The sequence below is a fragment of the Triticum aestivum genome, chromosome 3B (genome assembly GCF_018294505.1).
Source record: "Triticum aestivum cultivar Chinese Spring chromosome 3B, IWGSC CS RefSeq v2.1, whole genome shotgun sequence".
NCBI lineage: Eukaryota > Viridiplantae > Streptophyta > Magnoliopsida > Poales > Poaceae > Triticum > Triticum aestivum.
Window position 1 is genome coordinate 633812977 of NC_057801.1, and position 11736 is coordinate 633824712.

Below are 11736 nucleotides of genomic sequence, written 5' to 3' on the forward strand. Positions count from 1 at the left end.
GCCCGTGGACAGCGCTGGGCCCACTGAGGGGGAACCGTCATGTATGGGGGGTCAACGCGCAGAGCTGCCGTTTCACACGAGACCGTCCAAGCTCCTTCCGGCGCGGGGCCCACGCGGCCCGGGAATCCGAGGCGGAAGGGATCATCCCAACAGTCGGAAATCGCGACTCCCCCCCCCCCCCGCGCCCGGTCTTTCATGGACCACACCGCGGACCCACTGCACAGCGCCAGACATGGTGTGCCGCGGCGCGCGGCGCACCGAGGACCCCGACCAGGTCGCGTGACGGAGTCGTGGGTACGCGCGGGCCCACCGCGCCCGCTAACCCATCACTTCCCGTACACCTGGCGCCCTACAGCCCGCCGTAACGCAGTGGAATCCAATGCGGCATATCCCCACAAACTTGCCTCTGTACCCTTCGAGAAATGTTTATTCGCACAAAATACCTAACCTTGTGGCCCACCAAGGGCCTATGTGGAATAATCGAAACCTCAGGTCCTTGGGAGGAAGAGTTTTAAATCGAACAGTGGCTCGCGGTTTCCCGCCCACTTGGCGCGCAATTTCCCGCTTAATTCCGCGCCGAGGGATCAGAGGGACGGGAGGCGGCCACGTCACCGATCCCGCCCCTCCTTCCCCCGCACGGCGCCGTCCGTTGGAAGGCGGGGATCCTCCCGCCGCGGGCGCGTCCATTATAAGCCGCCCCTGCCCACGACACTTCCCTCCCAAATTCCCCTTTCAAAACAAGGAAGGCCAAAATTTCTCCCCCCGAAATAAAGCATCCAATGGCCATGGAGAGCGGCGCAGAGGCCGCGGCGGCGGCGGCGGGCTACTACGGCGGCACCTGCGGGTGGGAGACGCCGAAGCGGGAGGAGTGCCGCATCCCGGCGACGCTGCCCTGCCCCGCGGCGCCGAGGAAGGCCGCCGCGGACTTCGGCACGCCCCGGCGTCCGCCCAAGAACGGCTACTTCCAGCCGCCTGACCTCGAGGCCCTCTTTGCGCTGGCCCCGCGCCGGCAGGCGTCTTGCGCGTGATTCTGCCCGCTTCGGCGGCGACGGCGGCCGGCCGCGGAGGGCTCTGTTTTGGGATTGATTTTGGGAAGTGTAGATACTCAGCCGGTTTCTCCTCTGTTGTACTATTAGCGGTAGCGGATTAGGGGTGTTCTAGGGAGCAGTAGTATGTAGCTAGGTAGGCGGGCAGGGGAACTGATATGAGCGGGGAGCTGATGAGCATATGGTTTTTGTATCGGCTGGAATGAGAAATCCTGATTTGTTTCTTGGCACTGATGCGACTCTGCTTGCTTATTGCGCACTTCTGTAGTATGTGCTCAAGTGCTGATGTTGCTGAAGTTCTGATGTTGTTCTTCATGATGCCATTTTGACGTCGATTGTTGAGCCACGATTAATTTTACTACTAAGGATCCAAGGTCAATAATGGCGGCTGGGGCGGCAACTGTAAGCTGAATGCTGCTGCTGCTGACCCTGTGCGGCCGGCTCCTCACAGCGGGAAGCGTCGCTGTATGCACTGCATGCCAGTGATTTCTTGCTTGGCTTCCATGCGAGGCATCTGACGGCGTGATCACTAATCAAGCTGTAGCTTCAAGGTTTGAAATGCCTCCTGTCCAAGCTGCAATCAGAAACCACAGTGCAGTGACTCGATCCCACAGTGCCTCCACTGTTCGTGGTTCGTTTGCTTTAGGGTTAGCTGGGCCAGCTGATTAGTACTACTCCCTCCGTCTAGGTGAGTAAGTCATTTTAGGTTGTGCACCGTGACCAAGGAGGAGGAGAAAACAAGAAAACTTAATGTTCATTTGCTAATTAATAGCATTGCATGCAATGAACTAACCACTGCATGTCGTGTTTGGTAGTCTCAAGTCATTAAAAGCATGCACACCTTATTTCTTTTATTGGTTGATATGTCAAGAAACAAGAAACGAGGTAGAATTTAATGCACCGCGCCTAAGTGTTTTGGAATTATTTGGTTTTCGTAAGGTGACTTCACTAACGCTCGCAAAGTGTGGTTGACTGTCGGTCGGCACTGTGCCACTGTTTTGTTTTGTTTTGCCAAGGAGAGTTAATACAGGCGACATGAAGCAGTGCGTGGTCTTGAAGATGCAATTAATGTGGGTGTGGGTGTGGGAAATCCGGCAGCATGATGTGGCTTTCTCCGCCTCGCATGCCTGCCTCCTAGCGGCTATGCGTATTGCAATGCGAGGTGTGTGGCCGTGCGTGTGACTAGTGTCAGGGCTTCATTCAGAACAACACCCCGTGGTCCTGAAACTGAAACAAATGGAGGGGAGGAGATCACGGTGACACCGACAGTCTCCGGATCCCATGAACGGACGACGACGACGCCCGCCGGGGAGAAGATAGCCCGTGAGGTGAGGTGGCCCGCGCGGCAGCGACAGAGAGACGGAGAGCCATTCTTTAACTTTGGCGTGGAACAAACCAGCATGTGATGGAAGTGCAGTCTACATGTGTGAGGCCAACTTCACCGCGCGACCTTATCCTGTCCGGGCCCGTCCGTTTGGGATAAAATGGACAAAAGAGGTGGTCCAACGCGCGGCCTCAAACGGACAAATGTTCGGATTCCGTCCGTTTTCGACCCAGCCCCAGCCCAAACTTGCGCTCGGTTTGGGGTGAAACGGCCGAGCGCGGACGGCCGCGACGCACGCCATTGTCCCCCCGTGGCTCGCCTGTCGGGGACACTAGCAGTCCCTCCGCTCCCAACGCTTCACCCTCTCTCCCCGCCCCGCCCCGCCGCCGGCGCCGCCCCTATTCTCTGGCCGCCTCCTCACCGCGCAGCCCCGCGCCGTCCATACCAAACTACGTCTCGACATGGCCGCCACCACGCCCGCGCTTTCACCGTAGTTTTGGTCGTCTATCGGGGGAGGTTTGGCCGTCGCCGTCCTTGCCGGTGGCGGAGGGGACACGACTGTCGGCGACGGACCAAGGCGGATTCCGATGAGAGCTCCAGAGCGGCCAGTAGCCGGCCGGCAACCATCCCTGCTGCGTCGAGGTGATCATCGCGACCTCTTCACCACCACAACCGGAAGGTGTTCGACTTTTTGCCATCAAAGGTATGGACAGTGGAGATGAGTTTTTCTTTCATCACTTCCTTTGTTCGTCGGACGATTTGTCGTCGGATGATGAAGACCTTGTGGTGGCTGCACTGATCGTTCACGACCATATTCAACGGCAGCTTCCTCGGTACAGGGGGTCACTCCCTGGCCGTGCTCCCAACCTGAACCGCAACAGGGAGAGAGGCCACGCCCTGCTTTATGCCGATTACTTTGCCAACACCCCGCTCTTCAAGCAGGATAAATTTCATCGCCGTTTTCGTATGGCAAGGCATGTGTTCAATCGTATCCGAAAGGGAGTGGTTGCTCATGACCCATACTTCGAGTGCAAGACGGATGCCCTTGGCGCTTGGATTCTCCTTTTACCAGAAATGCACCGCGGCCATCCGCATGCTTGCATATGGTATTCCAGGCGATCTAGTGGACGAGTATGTGCGTATGAGTGAGACAACATGTCTGATATCAATGTACAAATTTTGCCAGGCCGTGATCGAGGTGTTTAGCCCAGAGTGCCTGAGGCAGCTAACTGCCGCTGATACAGAGAGATTGTTGACGACCAACGCAGCTAGAGGCTTTCCAGGCATGCTTGGCAGCATAGATTGTATGCATTGGGAGTGGAAGAACTGTCCATTTGCTTGGCAGGGCCAGTACAAGGGGCGTGTTAACGGGTGCACTGTCATATTAGAAGCGGTGGCATCGCAAGATCTTTGGATATGGCATTCTTTTTTCGGCACGGCAGGTTCTCACAATGATATCAACGTGCTGCAGCGCTCTCCAGTCTTCGCAAGGCTTGCAGAAGGCCACTCCTCACCTGTCAACTTTGAGATCAATGGCCACCAGTACAACAAGGGATACTATTTAGCAGATGGTATATATCCTCAATGGTTAACTTTTGTGAAGACAATCTTGAAACCCCAAGGTGAGAAGAGAAAGAGATTTGCCCAAATGCAAGATAGTGTTAGAAAGGATGTGGAACGTGCTTTTGGTGTGCTTCAATCCCGGCGGGGTATCGTTCGAAACCCTGCACTGTCATGGGATGAAAGGAAGCTTTGGGAGGTGATGACTGCTAGTGTGATTATGCACAACATGATCGTCGAGGACGAGCGTGATGAGAGTATCTTCGACCAAGGATTTGATTATCAAGGTGAAAATATTGAGCCCCTGCACCAAGACCCGGCCACATTTGAACAGTTTGTCCAATTCCACCGTGAGATGCGTGATTGGCACACTCATTTGAATCTTCAAAATGATTTGGTTGAGCACGTCTGGGATCATATTGGCAACCAATAGATGTATTGGTTCAATTTATGTTCAGTCAAGACAATTTCGATTTGGTTATAAAACTATTTTATTAAAGACAATTTCAATTGAGTTGTAAAACTATTTTAATTTTCAGACAAATAGTTGGGTTGGAAACTAGTTTTGATACAAATTTGGGCAAAATGCCCTGACGGACAGGATGGGCAAATGGATGCGGCCGCGCGCTGGGCCGAACGCCACCGCATCCCAGGACAGGCCCGGACACGACCCAAAATCCTTACCCAAATGGATAGAAACCGGACAAAACGGACGTCCGTTTGGGGTCGCGCGGTGGAGTTTGCCTGAGCTTCCACTGGCACAACGGTATAGTAGCAATCTAATGATATCCATACCGTACTCATGTTTGGGATTGGTCGCGAGTAGTTGTCTTTTTTTTTTCCTGCGTTTTCTGAACGACAAGCACACCCGAGGCTTGCAGAAATGCCAGGATGGATCCGAGACAGCAACGCGGCACCGGCGAAACTTGGAACCGGATTTGATCGACGCAGGGAATTTCGCCCTTGACGTACGGCTTTGCTCTGCTTTCCTTTTCTTTTCCGTTTAGTCGAGGGAGTTCGTTGCTGCGCAAGCGCCCCCAACCACTCCATGACACTGAGGGACACGGTCAGATCCTTCAGGCTGAAGCCAGATACGATTCGATATTAACATCACATCTAACTGGCCGCAGAAAAGAATTTGCCATTTTTGTCCCATCGCGATAGACATGTAATCGTCCCAATCTAGCACTCACAAGCGTGTAAAAGCACAGTGGGTCTGCACACATTATGTCTGTCGAATTGGACAGTGTCGGTATGTTGAATATTCACCTGTTTCCCCACTTTTCGCACTGATGGTGAAGACTTGGTCAAGGGTATATGTTCAAACAGTACCGTATTTTGTACTGTCCAGATTCGATCTTACGACTCGGCTCACACCTTTCCATGTGGTAGTGAGTGCGTGCATACAGCAATGCGCCAATGCCCCAGTGTCTAGTCCTACTGCAGTCATGTGCTTAGCCCCTGTGAAGATACGAAACGCAAACTTACGTTGCACACGCTCAGTTACATCAGAATCTGGTGGCCGCACATTATGTTTACACTCCACACATTCGGTGCCTTGGTATTTCATTTCTTGGACCGGAAGCATGGCTCGCTTTGGTGTTTTTCCTCTGTCTAAGAAAATCGAATATTCAGGTTTGTTCGACTGTATCATTTGCGTAGCTGCGTATTTAAATGCTCTTATCCTGGTAGGCTTCCCTTGGCTACCAAGACAAACACAATTTGCAGCCAGTAGCCTACTTTTACACGGGCCCCAGCTGAAATATTCTTTTTTTTGCGGGGGCCCAGCTGAAATATTCGTAGTGAGAAAGGTGTGGCTGCTCCCGGATGTAGGCGCACCTGCATAAACAGTAAATTCAGGAGAAGAAAATAATAATCAGAAATCAGAAATTTTGGGACATCAAACTAGATCAAAAGTTTTAGCTTCTTGCGAAATTTCGTGAGCAAATAACATCCAAGGAGCCCTCACACACAAAAAATCACTACTCAAAAGTGCACAATACATTGAACATTGATGTTATTTTTGGCGAGGGCTTCTCGAATGTTATTTGTGGATGAATTTTTTAATACATTTTTCAATCTAGTTTGACGTACCAAAATTTCAGATTTTTCGTATTTTTGAACTCACTGTTCATGAAGAGTGTAGGTGCACCTGTATGAACAGTAAATTCAGAAGAAAAAAGGGAAATCTGAAATTTTGAGACATCAAACTAGATCAAAAGTTTTAGCTTCTTGCAAAAAAAACGTGAGCAAATAACATTCAAGGAGCCCTCACAAAAAAAACCCACTACTCATAAGTGCACAAAAGATTGAACATTGATTTTGTTATTTTTGGTGAGGGCCTCTCGAATGTTATTTGTGGATGAAAATTTGAAATTAATTTTTTGAAATAGTTTGATGTCCCAAAATTTAGAATTTTTTCTAAATTTACTGTTCATGAAGAGTGTAGGTGCAGCGGCGGAGGCGGAGCCACATCCCCAAACCTGGGCACGTCAGTACGAAGAAAGTCAATTATTTTTTACTAGCCTGGCCTAGTTTACCCATCAATCTTCATTAAAATTGCTACAGGATGGACGGGGCATAGGCTATTTCGCTAAGACGTAGCTTCGCCAGTGTGTAGGTGCACCCGTGAATAGAAAATCCACTTTCGTATCATAGTACTAGATGATCACATTCACATTGAGATGGCACGAGCATGCCAATCAAATACGTACCATCTGCGGAATGAAATGAGTGTTTTCTAACTAGGTGATTGAATAGAAAATGAGGGTCTTTAGAAAAGCAAAGATATGAAGAAGAAAAGAAGGGCCAGAGTCTGCTCCACTTCAACAACCACGCAGCTGTCCCCCGTGTTTATGCTCCGAGCCTCCGACAGCAGTGTCACGAACCCAAATCCTGTGGGAAAATGTGGACAAAAGTTCGTCATGCTCCATAGAATTGACCTGGGGGGCATGGTTAGCTTCAAAGATTCACAAATAAAGGCACATGCAAGGTAAACTGTGGGGGTTGATATAAGACAAGAAAGGTGTCGATTGGAGTTTTTTGCAAGCAGACAGAGTACGCCTCTTGAAGCTAACTTTCGCATGTGCAAATCATTTTTATGGGGGCTCGCGTGTGCAAATTAGGAAGTGATATTTCACCTCTTCCACTAACAAATGTAAACATTACCCCACTGTCTTATAACACTAATCTTCATATGTAAGATAAAGCTGAACAAACCACCTCTTAACAAGAACTCATGCAGATGTGTTATATGTTTTGTTCATGGCACACCAAATTATCATTTATTTGTCGGCATTTATGAGCACGATACAGTTGCATAATCATGGAAATACATAGAAATTAACCGTCTTCCACTGCAACAAATGGATCCACGTCCATAAGTTAAAGATGGAGCAATACAGCTGGAGGGGAACTTTTGCTCTATGGGTGTATATACACCCTATATGAAAAAACAGTAATTAAATAAAAAGTCAACAAATTATGAATATATTTTTGGAATAAACTTCACCTTTCATTGTACCGTTGCGTCGTCGACGTCGAGCCACGCTTCCTAGGCGCCAGCCTCATGGGCACAGTCCCCTTGGGCGTGCTCGGCAACCTCAGAGTGCCCCGCACACTTTCCCTTCGTTGGAACACACTCATGGCCCCATGCCCAATGACATTCTTTTTAGAGGAAAAGGGCATCTGTTCATCAGAAACAAAACCAAACAGGGTATGGTTTATTACAGCATGCGGGGGAAGATTGATGTATCAACTCTGACAACATTCAGGTTAACAGAAAAACAAAAAACAAGGCCCCAGTCTTATAGGTGGAAAACCAGAGTCTAACGAAGAGCAGATGGGCGAACAACAGATTTTTATCCCCCCATGACCACCATGTTGTCAACACCCATCGACCCTCCCGCCTTTCTCAAAGAGTATTGCAGCCACAACTCTCGTTTCCACAGCCGGGCTCTGGCATGAGCAGCAGTGGTGCTCTTTTGGCAACCTACCACAGAGACATTGTGAACCTCTCTACGCGCTCTTTGTGCCTCCCTTACATCATGCCCAATGACATCCCAACGCGACCGAGCATTGTGCTGTGTAGTTCCAGCACAACGACTTCTCCGGCGAGATCTTAGTGTCGCTCTTCATGCTCAAGAACCTAGTGTGTCTCAACATTGGGGGAACAAGTTTTTGGGCAAGATTTCCCTGGATTTCAATAAGTTGAACCGGCTCGGGTAGCGGAGGCGCTAACCGATAGTTTGGGTCCCAGCAAGCGGTTTTGTTGAGATTGGTGGCGGTAAGAAGAGGAAGCTCAGTTTTTTGGGGGAAGGGAGGAGCTTAGTTCACGCTGGAATGTAGGTCCAAGCGGATATTGTTTGTAAAAGGGGTTGTTAGTGCCACCAATTAACTAAAGTTGGATAAAAATGTGAACAAGCTACTAAATGAGGTATTTTGTGTCACAAAGGTGAAACTAATAAGGGGTAGAAAGTGAGATTAACTCAAAAAAAAGAAGAAGCAGCGGACGAGCAAATGGGCCAATGCCAAGTTTTGCTATGGACCTGCACCAACTCGATCGGCCAACCACTACCACGGGTGTGACCTCCTACCATGCAGAGCACGAAGCGATCATGGCCCTATATAGACCCCGTACTCATTTCTCGGTAAGTGCACCACTTCACTTGCTTCGAGGTGCAACCAAGGCACACAAAATGGGTGCTCCTCACGGCCTCCGGCGACACGCCGCCGCCTCTGCGTGCCCCCTCCTTGCGTTCGCCGTCCTCCTCGCATTGCCGGGCCTCGCCGCCGGTGTCACCCGGCGCTACACGTTCAATGTAGTACTCACGACGTCTGTCGCCTCTTGAAGACTGAACGGTGCATGCATCCGTTATTCCTTGACCTTCGTGTTGTGTTATCTTCAGGTGGGAATGACGAGCGTGACGCGGCTGTGCGGCACCAAGAGCATCCCGACGGTGAACGGGCAGTTCCCGGGGCCGAGGCTTGACGCGCGGGAGGGCGATCGCCTCGTGGTCACCGTCCACAACCACATGAGCCGCAACGTCTCGTTCCACTGGTGAGGAACGACATCGGTACCTGTACGCATGTACGGTGCTGTATGATCTATGATGATGTTTCAGTAACGGGCATGGATGTGCAGGCACGGGCTTCGGCAGCTGCGCAACGGGTGGGCGGACGGGCCGGCGTACATCACGCAGTGCCCGATACAGCCAGGGCAGAGCTACGTGTACGACTTCACCGTCGCCGGGCAGCGCGGCACGCTGTGGTGGCACGCGCACCTCTCCTGGCTCCGCGTGCATCTCTACGGGCCTCTCGTCATCCTCCCCGAGCTCGGGGTGCCCTACCCATTCGCCGCCCCCTACAAGGAGGTGTCCATCATGTTCGGTACGTGCGTGCTCTGTTCGGGATCTTACATCTTTTTCTTTTGAGGGGTGTTCAGAGGGTGTTTGTTTCCAGAAACTTATTGACTTAGGGACTTAAAAAAGTCCCTATAAGTCCCATCTAAACCAAACAGAAGGGACTTATAGGGACTTAAAATGGGCATTTGAGACTTATGAAATAAGACTCTTAAAGAGAGACTTATAGGGACTTATAGTTGTAATATGGTCTTATAGGAACTTATAAGTCCCAGAACCAAACAGGTAAGGACTTTTTAGGGACTTGAGACTTATACGTTAGGACTAAAAAAAGTCCTAGAACTTATGAACCAAACAGAACCTCAATCTCAATTGCTCATTGGAATGTTGTTGGCAGGCGAGTGGTTCAAGGCCGATACGGAGTCGGTGATCAGCCAGGCCCTTCAGACTGGCGCTGGCCCAAATGTCTCCGACGCCTACACTTTCAATGGGCTCCCCGGCCCAACTTATAACTGTTCGTCGTCCAAAGGTACTGTTTTTTTTACTTCTCTCCCAAATCATCAACATGGCAGGCCTGCAAGCCCACGAGTTAATAAAGCAATTCGTCTACTTATTTTCTTTGGCTAAAAGAAAACTTATTTTCTGATGAAAATGTCTGCAACTGAAATGCACGTGCCAGACACGTACACGCTGAAGGTCCGCCCCGGGAGGACGTACATGCTCCGGCTCATCAACTCGGCGCTCAACGACGAGCTCTTCTTCGGGATCGCCAACCACACGCTCACCGTCGTCGAGGCGGACGCCAACTACGTCAAGCCCTTCAGCGTCAGCACGCTCGTCATCTCGCCGGGGCAGACCATGAACGTGCTGCTCACCACGTCCGCCAGCCCTTCGTCCCAGGCGTTCGCCATGGCCATCGCGCCGTACACCAACACCCAGGGCACGTTCGACAACACCACCGCCGCGGCCGTCCTCCGGTACAACGCCCCGACGCCGCCGAGCTCCACCCAGAACCTCCCCCTGCCGGCCCTGCCGCGGTACAGCGACACCAACGCCGTGGCCAGGTTCACGAGCAACTTCCGGAGCCTCGCGAGCGCGCAGTACCCGGCGCGCGTGCCGCAGGCCGTGGACCGGCACGTCCTGTTCACCGTCGGCCTCGGCACGGACCCGTGCCCGTCCAACCAGACCTGCCAGGGCCCGAACGGCACCAAGTTCGCGGCGTCCATCAACAACAACTCGTTCGTCCGGCCCAGGAGCGCGCTCCTCGAGGCGCACTACCAGCGCCGCTATGCCGGCGTGCTCATGGCCAACTTCCCGACCACGCCGCCGCACCCGTTCAACTACACCGGCACCCCGCCCAACAACACGTTCGTCGCCCACGGCACGAGGGTGGTGCCGCTCAAGTTCAACACCTCGGTGGAACTGGTGATGCAGGGCACCGCCATCCAGGGCGCCGAGAGCCACCCCCTGCACATGCACGGCTTCAACTTCTTCGTGGTTGGGCAAGGCTTTGGCAACTACGACCCCATCAACGATCCGGCCAAGTACAACCTCGTCGACCCCGTCGAGCGGAACACCGTCAGCGTGCCCACCGCCGGCTGGGTCGCCGTGCGGTTCCTCGCCGACAATCCCGGTAATCTTTATTGGACACTTGGCAATTGGCATGCTTGACTTGCCTGGACTCTTGTTTACTCGGCAGTGACCAATGTTTACTAATTCGATGCGCATCCATCCATATGTGCGCAGGTGTGTGGCTTATGCACTGCCACTTCGACGTCCACTTGAGCTGGGGACTGTCCATGGCGTGGATGGTCGACGACGGGCCGCTGCCCAATCAAAAGATGTTGCCTCCGCCGTCCGATCTTCCGAAATGCTGATCACTCCTGCAAGGGGCGAAGATCTGCGAATGTTTTCTTGCCTGCCGACTGATTCTATCTTCATGTTCGACATACCAACTACCAACTTGATCTGGACTGTTTAATTTGTAATGTTGTGCTGATTTTCTGGGAAGTCACCGGACTTTGTTTCCACGCACTTGAATTCCGTTTTGAATCCGAATAAGAAGTGACAAACTGTTTTTTCTTGGACACCTTTTCTTGGTGTGTACACACCCTGTAATATGAGTTACCGCCTCTTGATAACTTATAGTACCCCAAACATCCGACTGCATTATAACCAAATCATACATTTACTTAATCTTCTGCAACCGTTTGTACTTTTCTGGGGATAAAGGTGCATTGTGCGAAGAATGAACTTTATAAAATTGTCTATAGACATGGAGAATTAGACTGCTGGCATGAATAAGTGAGGATTAACTAGGACATTCATTACGGCCTGTGGCGGCGTCTACGATGATTGTTTCTTCCTTTGTCACGAGTTTAGTGATGTTTTCATTGATTTTGTCCTAGGGGAGCCAATATAACGCACATGTTTTTAGCTAGTATAA

The 11736-nt window shown here is 51.4% G+C and overlaps 2 protein-coding genes across 2 annotated transcripts; both read left to right on the top strand.

Moving 5' to 3' along the window:
- The first annotated feature begins 711 nt into the window (after positions 1-711).
- On the top strand, positions 712-1276 carry LOC123065919 (cyclin-dependent protein kinase inhibitor SMR5-like). The gene has a single exon (XM_044489111.1). It carries the CDS (start codon positions 780-782, stop codon positions 1026-1028), a length of 249 nt encoding a protein of 82 aa, XP_044345046.1. The 5' UTR covers positions 712-779; the 3' UTR covers positions 1029-1276.
- Positions 1277-8597: 7321 nt separating this feature from the next.
- On the top strand, positions 8598-11449 carry LOC123071388 (putative laccase-5). The gene is made up of 6 exons (XM_044494930.1): positions 8598-8750; positions 8838-8989; positions 9074-9318; positions 9688-9819; positions 9970-10923; positions 11037-11449. The coding sequence occupies exons 1-6, from the start codon at positions 8628-8630 to the stop codon at positions 11165-11167; spliced, it is 1737 nt and encodes a 578-aa protein (XP_044350865.1). The 5' UTR covers positions 8598-8627; the 3' UTR covers positions 11168-11449.
- Positions 11450-11736: the final 287 nt, after the last annotated feature.